General features: G+C 42.7%; 1 protein-coding gene across 1 annotated transcript in view; it reads right to left on the minus strand.

Annotated features, from left to right (window-relative positions):
* The window catches only part of LOC308113115 (helicase ARIP4-like), a 35,919-nt gene extending 32,865 nt beyond the window's left edge, over window positions 1-3,054 (minus strand). Inside the window, exon 1 of the mRNA XM_080469096.1 lies at window positions 2,804-3,054. Within this exon, the coding sequence (XP_080325222.1) occupies window positions 2,804-2,837 (34 nt within the window). The 5' untranslated portion in view covers window positions 2,838-3,054. The remainder of the gene's footprint in view (window positions 1-2,803) is intronic.
* Window positions 3,055-10,592: the final 7,538 nt, after the last annotated feature.

Here is a 10,592-nt window from a genome sequence, read left to right on the forward strand (position 1 = left end):
GTAATCGGAGAGAGAGAATGGAAAGAGGGGAAAAAAAAGAGCCAGACAGAGAGGAGGGGGGAACAAAGTAACTGGCGGTGTGCAGTGATGAGATGAGGGAATAAAACTTGAAAAGGAGAACATTTACACTAAAAGAGAACAAAGGAAGCCGCTCTGTGATCTGACAGGAGGAAACAGAGGGATCAAAAACACTGAGGTTCAACAAAGAGAACATTAGGGAAGCGGGAATGAGAGGGAATGAGAGCCATGTGGCCAGCCCGGCGAAGCCTACATCCTCCTCACTGTGGCGTTACGAAAGCAGCCAGACTGCACGTGCTCGTGGTGTTTGGCCCGGTAACCCTGTGCTCGCCGGGACAGGACAGGTTGTCCTCGCCTGGCGTGCCCCGGCCAATTACAACTGTACAGAGTGTGCCGCTCAGCACGTCAACTCAAAAGTGGAAAAAGAAAAGTGGGGGAAGAAAAGAGAAATAGAATGAGCCGGGACAAGCTCCTTCCTGTTTGACTGTACCACAGAGGTTTTTCTGCTGTGAAACGCTGTAATTTCCTCTAACAGTAAGTAGTTCATCACCGGTGGACAGACTGTACTCACAGGAAGGTGTATGCGCACACACACACACACACACACACACACACACACACACACACACACACACACACACACACACACACACACACACACACACACACACACACACACACACACACACACACACACACACACACACACACACACACACACACACACACACACACACACACACACACACACACACACACACACACACAAGAATTGAGGGAGAACAGTGTGTTCTTTTAGCCTCTATCACTACTCCACATACCTCGTTCGCAGTGATGACAAGGCATCTACTGTCTCCTTTCCTCATGCAGCCAAGCACTCGGAACAATCCCAAGAATTACGAGCGTGCACGCGTTGCTAATTTTTCCATGAAGAATCTGTGTCAGTGCTGTTCTGATTGAGCAGAAAAACCCAGTGAGCGGCTAACGGCAGAGCGACGGTGCAGCCCGAGCCAGAACAAGACTAACAATGAGGGGTTTTCAAAAGTGGAAATCCCTGACTGATCAGGCAGCTCCCGAATAATGATCCGATGACCTTTTCAGCCACTTCAAAGCAACTGTTTGCACAGGGCAAACTAACAGCTTTTGTAACACTCTGCAAGGAAAACGCTCGCGCTGAAGGAGTGTTTCCTTCTCCGATGAGGACACCGCAGAGGGTGAAACTGTCAGAACAGTGCCGCATGTTTTATTGATTTTTCTGGAATCAATAAAAGTGGATGATCGTTTATATAACGTGGACTACGTCGGAGTTACAGAACAGTGCACCAGGACAGCATTACAAAACACATTAATGAGGCACAGAAGGAGCTTTAGGGATAAACCACAGTCCACTGGAACATTTTGTTTCAACCACCTCAAGTTTCTGTGAAGTTCGTCACTCAAGACCTCAAATGGCTTTAAATTACCGTCTGGTTCATGTGCAGACACAACACAAAGACACTGTTTTCTAGGAAGAACAGACTGTTCTTTAACAAGAAATCCCATAACAATGAAGTTTTTAAGTGCTTATCAACTGATATTCGAGGTAACTGGAAGATGATTATTGCTTTCAGCGGCTCCCTTCCAGGTTCAACACCGTGGATAGTGATCTGCGTGTCTGACTTTGCTCCAGACGCCCTCCCTGACTTAACTCGCAGTGGGATTTAGAGGCAGTGGGATTTGAACTATCACTTTCCAGCCAGTTTACCGTTTTCAACTCAGGCACCATTTTAGTAAATGACACATTCGCCCATGTAATTGCATTCTCTTAAATGCTATTTAGATGAATACTTGAATGGAGGATTACATGTACTAACCTATAATAGGAGCTTATTTTACATGTCACTCAACAGCACAATGATAACCCGTTTTTCTCTTTGCTCGTTCAAAGACAAAGATAAATCAACCACTTTATGCAGTCACAACAACTGCCAAGCAACAGGTTTCTTTTTCATTCACCCACACATGGTACCGGCCGCTGTGGCGCGCTCTCCTCGCCTGCCGCCTCACGCGTTTATCCCCCTAACCCACTGGTCTGTTGAACCATATGTTTTCCAGCCTCCACATGCTCACACTTCAAGCATGGCTCAGTCCTATCCCGCTCCACCAATCACGCACCAGCATTGGTTTAGGTAACCCTAGAAACAGCCAATGGGGGGGCGGGCCTATGATGACAACACGGGAGAGAGGCAGCAGGCACGCGCTGGAGAGACCGGCTGAATGATGGAACGAGGGACAGAAAAATGGGACTGATCGGACTGAGGAAATGGCAGAAACGAGAGAAATGTAGCTTAAAAGCAGAGAGGATGTCAGAGAGAGATAAGGAAAATACAAAAGCTAATAAGTTGTGTGTTTTTTAAAAAACGTGTGGATTCACTGTTACACAACAACGTTAAGTAACTTCACAAGTGCCAATTAACTCTTGCCGCAACATTTGGACACTTTACAGATGGACTCACATGTCAAACCCCTCTTTCTTTCTAGTCATTTTGTTTGTTTGAACCCTTTCTTTTCTATCTGTCCATTTCCTCCTCAGCATTCATGATGCTTTTCCCTGAAGCAGGCTGCAGCAATTCTGCGGCTGGAGATGACCGGCTTTTATCATCTCATCAGATCAACCACTAAGAATCTGTGAAACTTTCTTTCTCTCCTACAGTAAAACACCTAACATTTATCCCAGTAAACTTTCTCCACATTTTCCTCCAGGTCACAAAATTCAGCCAAAAGTCAAAGAGGTGATGTCACTTACCTCCGAATGACTCGGATTCGTCCAGGAGCAGCATGACTATCGTGTAAAGAGAAGAGCTGTTCTCCTCTGCCTCACACTTTCAAGAATTGCCTCTTCTTCCAGAGAAAGCTCAAACTATTTAAAGAATATGAGGAGGTGTAATTTCTCCTCCTCTCAGTCTTGTTTTACACTCGGCTGCTCCTTAATCGACTGACTCACTGACTGCTGGCCGACTCCGTGTGCTCCTCTCCAGTCAATAACAATGTGAATGTGAGGCTGAGGCAGGCAGCAGGGCAGGCAGCTGAAAACTTACATAACCCTTCACGCTGGAGCCGGGGCCCTGCTGAGGGGGGACTCGTACTGGCCGATCAGCCTTCCAGCCCTCCGCCCCTTCTCTTCTACAAAGAAAAACCACTCCCCCAACACTCAGAGGAATACAGAGCATGTACGGAAGCAGGCGTCTGTGTGTTTGTCGACCTCCTCAAAACACCTCAACACAACACTGACTGCTCCAAAGACGGGATGACACAGATATGAAGGATACGTTCAAGAGCACACGGCGAAATGTTGAAGCAATAACACGGGAGAGAGTACAACCAGGTTTGCCACACGCAGTGGTTGTGTGGTCAAACAGCAGGCCACACAGGAAAACATGCAATTCTATTGACATACCCACTCAGTTTGAGATTATTGGACACGTTGGACACAAGTAAACTACAAAACAAAACACCTGTTGACCCTGTAGTGTGTTGCAGTAAGGGGACCACAGAGGAGGAATGTGGCCACAGAAAACCGTGCCGAAGGTCTGTGGAGGCGACACATTTACCTCAAAAGTGGTCACATGATTCACAACACACACAAACACACGCATACCTTTATATATGGAGGACTGTGAGGAGTACAAGATGAATGCAGGAGAAAAAAAATTGTACTTTAAACTGTCACTTCAAAGTGAAAAAGCTGCTATTAAAATGCATCAGACTTCACAAAAGGATGTCTCTACACTTTTACACTGGAAGTCAAACAGAAAACTCAACAAAAGTTCCTTTAGTCAAAAAACGTGCAAATACACTAGAGCCTGTTTCACAAATAAGAATAACATGTCTTGCTGTATTTGTGTTTTGTAACATAAAGACAAGAGCTGGACCAAAGTTTCTTTTTGAGAGAGAAAATGTGTGACTTTTGATGTTTTTAACCACAGTTGTAAAGGTCTTTCCCTGATCTTTGATAACTAACAAAAACATACAAGGGGCACTTCAACATGGATTAAACGCTTGTTACTCTGGGATTGGAAAGTACATTTAGTACGATACAGAAATCATCCGAATACTGGTCTTTAGACACATTTCTGTGTGAAAACAGAAAATTTTGTGATTCAAAGAAACTGACAAAACCCCCTTGTAAACAAGAGAAGGACTCTTAGTGTATTGGGTTGTTTTTTTTGGGGGGGTGGGGGGAACAAGATCAACTCCTATGACTATTTCATAACATACCTTATGAAACCTCTGAGCTGTGCTCTGCCTGAATGGTCCCGCTAAAGACTTGGCACAGTACCACATATAGGTCAGTGTGATAGAAACCTATCCTGGGCTCTGCACACATTCATGATGAAAAAGACAATGCAGCAGTAGTAGCACCAAACACTAAAAGAAACTTCTGTGAGGAAAAATGACAAGCTGCCATGTAGCCAATCACACACTGAACCTGTCAGTCAAAAGAAATGTTAGTTACTCACCCATATCATGTGGCTCAAAGTTTTTTTTTGCTTCCTACTCGGGTGAGAGATCCATGCCACCTTCTAGCACTTTCAGCCTTAGGAACTTGCACCAGCTTGTGTGTGGTCTCCTTTCGCACAGTTAACACACTTCCTCACTGTCCTGCCTGAGCCAAGTGTGTCAGAGAGTGTGTGTGTGTGTGTGTGTGTGTGTGTGTGTGTGTGTGTGTGTGTGTACGCGAGAGAGTGTGTTTGTGTGTGTGTGTGTGAGGCTCTGCACAGCTACCCTCGCCTTGCAGCTTTACCGGCAGTCCCAGTGTGGACAGAAGGCCAATGGGACAATTACAAAACAATGAGTCGCTGAAAAGAGCCGCAGACCATCGTGTGTAGGAAGCCTCCCTCCCGCCTCCGCCGCGAGTGCTGCCTTTCCTGTCCACCTCCCCCTCTCTCCTCCTCCTGGCCAACTGACACAGGAGCGAGTGTGATGTCATGAAGCTCCGCCCCCTCGGGGAAGCTGCCTTAGGTAACAGGGGCAAAGAGGTTGAAGCAGAAAATGAGGATGAAACAAAATTATTTTCATGATACTTCACCGCAACCATAATTTACTTGATTTGTCTCAGATGTGTCCCGACCTGAGCCAAAAATTCAATTAATTTCCCATTAATTCATCGATGACAGAAATGTGATATTTTTAAGACAATACAAATGGAGAAAGAAGAGAAAATGTGGAAAAAAAGACTTCAATTGGATGACTTTGACCAAAAATGATTGACCTTCTAGTCGTCACCCTTTTATTGGAATTGTCTTGTTATGGCTTCATGAGACTTTATCACACATAAATGCCCATAAATACGTACATCACCAATTGTACATTTCAGAACAAGTTCAATGCAGACGATGGAGATAAATACGCACAGAGATGATGCAAAATGATCAGAACAATCAAAAATATGAAGAGGGAGTAGGGCAAAGTCAAGGACAAATCGATGAAGGTAAAGAATAATCAATAAGGGTGTGAGGAAAAGAAAAGGGTCTGATGGAAAATATAATGAGGACCAAAGAAGAGGGAAATGATGAAATCGGAAAATGGAAACAGAGGGAGAAAGAGGCCGTTTCAAAACAATACTATGAACCCCAGGACCCTTTTAAACCTATGTTGGTGGTGAGGGATTATCCTCCACAGGTCAGTTTACATACACAAGAGGGTGGGAGGCCAGAGCGGACTCTCACATGGCCACCGCATACTAACCCACATTGCTGGGAAGGCTCAGGGGGAGGGGTCGCAGAGAACAGTGAAGTGGGGGAGGAGAAGGAGAAGGTGGTGATAGCAACAACATGGAGACGAGGAGGACGACTTCTGCCTGGTAACATGAAAACTGCTTGTTCCTCACATAAACACACTCCACACAGTCACCTTTGCCACACTACCACACTTCTGGTATCTGACCACACCTCCAGTGACGAAGAAGAGCTCGCATTTCACTGTTTACATAACCGGCATCCACCAATAGGAAGGAGAGCGGCGGAGAGATGTGTAGATGCAATTTGAGCCATATCATTAGGTGTTCTGCTTCTGCTAGCATTGACTGCGAGCGTTGACAACATTTACACGTCACACATGAAACTAAAAATGTATACAAAGCTATGGAGCCTCACTAATCCTCATCTAATCATCCTCACTAATATCGACCACAAGGACTTATATTTAGAATAGAATAGAACTTATTCATTCACAGCAAAATGCTTATTGCTCCAGCAACATGAAACCCACACTCATGACAACAATATATTAAATATATATAATCAGGGGAGCTAATTTAATGAAAAAACACCAATTTCATATCTGATCCATTTTCAACCGGAAGTAAAAAGCAACACTCAGTATTGCAGTCATTTCCACAAAGTGAGGGGACGGGGGCTACATGTGTTCCGCTGGCCACTACTTCGCCATCCATGTTTGCTGAATATGATTGCAAAAAGTAAAATAATGATAACTTTGCATAAAATCAACATGGCAATCAGATGTTGGAAATCTGTCATGGCTGCATTGTTGATGAAGAAACGTTTTAATAAGGTGCTGCACAACAAATGAGAAAAGTTGTCATCTTCACGGAGGCCCAACAGGTTTCTGTTATTTCTACAGTGGCAATATTTGTGTATTTGTTTTATCATAATGGAGACATTTTGTGAGATCTATTTTCTATTTTGAGTAAAAAGTGAACAAACACAGGTCTAAAACGGTCTACCTTTTCTTTCCGACACGGATTCTCCCTCTCTGTGCAGTTTACTCATTAACACTGGATTTCTATGTTTATTTGAAACCTCAGACATCAAGAATTTGTATGTCATGGACAAAAAAAAGACGAATAAATTACCGGTTCAAAATCTGATTTTGAAAAGACAAACGTTGGCACAATTCCGCATTTTGATCCTGTTCTTTTCAGAAAAGTCGAGGTTCAATGAAAGAGGCTAGAGAAATAGTTTGAATAAACGTTTCAATTTTAGCAAAACAAAAATAAAAAGGGACTAAGAGCTCTGAACACTAAACAGAAAAGTACTGACTCAATTACTGCGATCAAATAATACGGTTCCCCCTGAAAGTGCACTAGTTTTCAGTGTCTGATCTCTTCACGTATGTATAAATTGGATTAAACAACTTTTGTTACAATAAATAATGACATCCAAGAAAATTCTAATTATTTTGGTCAGTCTTTAGCTGCTTGCCAACAGTTGAGTTTTCACCGTTTTCACTTCACTTCTACTCATGTCTTTCCACTTTTTCCAACCATCACACATTTTATTGCTGAGATTATTGTTACTTTTGTTGAATTTCTGAAGTGTGTTTCTTCATTCTAAAGGTGCCTTTGCTGATTCAGGCGTGAACAACTAGTGAGCCGGGACACAGATCGTTCTTTCCAAAATCCTCATACTGTATATTTCCAGTCACGCATGCTGACATGGCTAGAATGAGTCCGTTGGGAAGAAAATTTACATCGGGTGTTCCTGGTCTGCGACCCGCCTCCTCTCCGAGGACTGAGGTTGCAGGAATGAAGGTACACAAAAACGCTCTTGTATCGGGACAAGGGAGCCTTGAGTTCACAGAATCACCTCTTTGAAAACTTCACCTCAAGTCAGAGTTAAGTTACTCAATCAGCACTGTGCTGTAATTCAAGAAAAATATAAAATGCGGCTTCAATGTGGCTTACCGCAGCATATATTCTAACAGTTTGAGGTGGGAAATCATGGGGAAAATGTCAAGTCTGCATCTTTTGGGATTGTAAATATGGGGCCATATGGGGCCATGCATATATAGTCTACAGTTAAAAGTCGGTCATCTTTAATATTCCCATCCCACAGCTACAGACAGGATTTGATGTATTTCTCTCATAACCTTTTATAATAGCTATAAAAAATGTAAAAACTACCAGAATCCTGATAAATAAAGCTTTACATTCATGTACAGTGGCCCAGCCTCTGATACTGAAAGCTATCATGTAAAAAGAGGGAAAAGTCGTCACTCATTACTAATTTGTTTAGACGATTCCGCAACTCAAACAGACTTGCACTACATCTCAAAGAGCAAACATTTACACTTTGCTTTTAATAAGTAAAAGTTTTGAGCTTTGAAGAACCCGAAATCATCCCATCTACGTCTAGAAACTTTATACTAGACAATACATGTATGCATCATCGATATCCGTTTTAGGATTATTTCGACATTCCACGGGAAAAACGCTTAAAAACTTTATCTGCTCTTAGAAATGAAATAATCAGAGAATAGCTCACAAAATTGTTTGTTAAACCAACAACAGTTTAAGCGGACTTTATTTTGGCATAACATTATAGTAAATGTAATTAAAAAAACTAATTACACTTAGACCAAGATTCTACAATGTTACATTTCAGATCTAGAAACGATTTACACAATATCACAAGGGATTTTGTACATTTATACTAGGATCCCGAGCAGATTGGCAGTATTGGATCAGGGTGGAATTTTGTGTTTTTTTAATTGACAGAAATGATTTCAAAGACATCATTTATTTTTCAAGTAGCAACCCTAATATAGCAGCATCAGCAACTCTGGGTGGCAGTAAAGTAGCGGTGGGCCCCCGTATAAGAGAGGCTGCAGTCCATCTCTAGTCCAGCCTGACACAACTGGCAGTAAATCTTCGACCAAATGCTTCACGTACGCCACAAGTGTGAGCAGAGAAGGTTCCTGTCGTCCAACGAGTAACGCAGGTGACTTTAGAAATGTACATAAGAGCCATGATGTGAATGCTGTGTTAAGGCTTTAAACGCACCGTACAACACTGCGCATAAAGGCAAATGAAGATTTGTGTAGCATGGCCCAACCAGAGCTACACAACAAAGTACTGTATGTCACAGCATACCAGATCACTAAACACAAGACCACTATTAGTTTTACTGCAGACATCTGGAGCTCTGAAATTGGCCCACTGGATTGATTCTGACACTTTTTTGTTGAATGTAGCATTTTTTCACAGATGCCAGTTTCTCATATGGTTTCATACAGTCGAGGATGTGAGAGAGGAGAACCAGCAGACGGTGAACAATTCAGGAACAAACAACTTGATATGACGTTGTACACCATAAATACAATTTGCAAGTGAATATACTAACAAAATTTAAGTATCAAATCAGGAAAGTATTGGAATTGGCAGATACATGATTCTGGGGAAAAAATTGGATCAGAGGACAACAATTCTGCGACATACTAGTTCTATCGCATATAAGACTAGTAAAAAAAAAAAAAGAAACCCACATCCTTGGTCTTTTGTTCGCTGGTATTTGTCATTTTTATATAGTATACACACACGTCAATGATACAGACAACTCAGAGGTAAACTCCTTGGAGAGTTGTTGCAGTTGTTCCTTATTTTTTATTCCATTTTTGTCAGGCCCAGGTGGCTGACGGGTGTTCTCACTCGTCTACTTCCTGTTTTCTGATGTTATGATGTTCACTCCTCCTCTACATGAAACATGTGGTGGAGACTCGTGGTGAGAGCTGCCACTTGATTAAAGTGAATCGTGGATTTTTTGAACTGTGTCGTGTCGTGGAACAGCAGCACCCTTTCGCACAGAACCTGGACCTGCTCCATGACGACGGGACAAAGAATAAAAAATGTCCCTCTCTCCAGTGTGAAACAAGTAAACAAACATGGTTCACACTGTCTGATGAGTCTGATCACTGGCCATCGTGTAACTTGCACTGAAAACCCTTCAAACCAAGGAAAGAATCAAGGATTCCCCACATTTCTGTCAGCAGCTCGCAAGCAGCAGACGCCATGCGAATGTAAATGACACACATTGGTGACATGAATATGTGAATGAGTAATGAAAACGAGGAGCTCCAATTATAACCACTCTGCAGCTGACACATGACTCAAAACAAAGATGGCAGGTGGTTCCACTGATGAGTTATTGTAAGTCATAATCACATCGCCCTGGTGCCCAATCTGAAGTCAGCTCACACACTAAAAACTCACCCGTTTCTTCATTTGAACAAACGCACGCACACACACACACATACAGAACTGGCGGGCTGGTGTGTCAGTATGTAGAGCAGCTGGTGTTACTGTATCACCTCCTACACTTCACTCTGTGCAGCTCTTAATCAGGTCACACACACACACACACACACACACACACACACACACACACACACACACACACACACACACACACACACACACACACACACACACACACACACACACACACACACACACACACACACACACACACACACACACACACACACACACACACACAAAATGTCTCGAGACAACTTCTTAAAAGTATCAGTTAAGAAACATACAAATAAATAAATTCTGTTGTAAACATATATACATCCGCTTATATCGTTTCAAAATCAATGGTTAAAACTTGTGAAAAGGGTTACTCAAACAACTTTAAACTGGATTTGGGCTGGGTATTAAAATGATGGTATGACATAAATGCATGGCGCTGTGATGCATTTCGCTCTGAAAAGAAAATTCCACACGTTTTCCTCCTGGTGTCAGCGGATTCCCACACATTAAACCTGATTGTCTGTGAATTGACTGATTTGAA

The sequence above is a fragment of the Lipophrys pholis genome (genome assembly GCF_963383615.2).
Source record: "Lipophrys pholis genome assembly, chromosome: 8".
NCBI lineage: Eukaryota > Metazoa > Chordata > Actinopteri > Blenniiformes > Blenniidae > Lipophrys > Lipophrys pholis.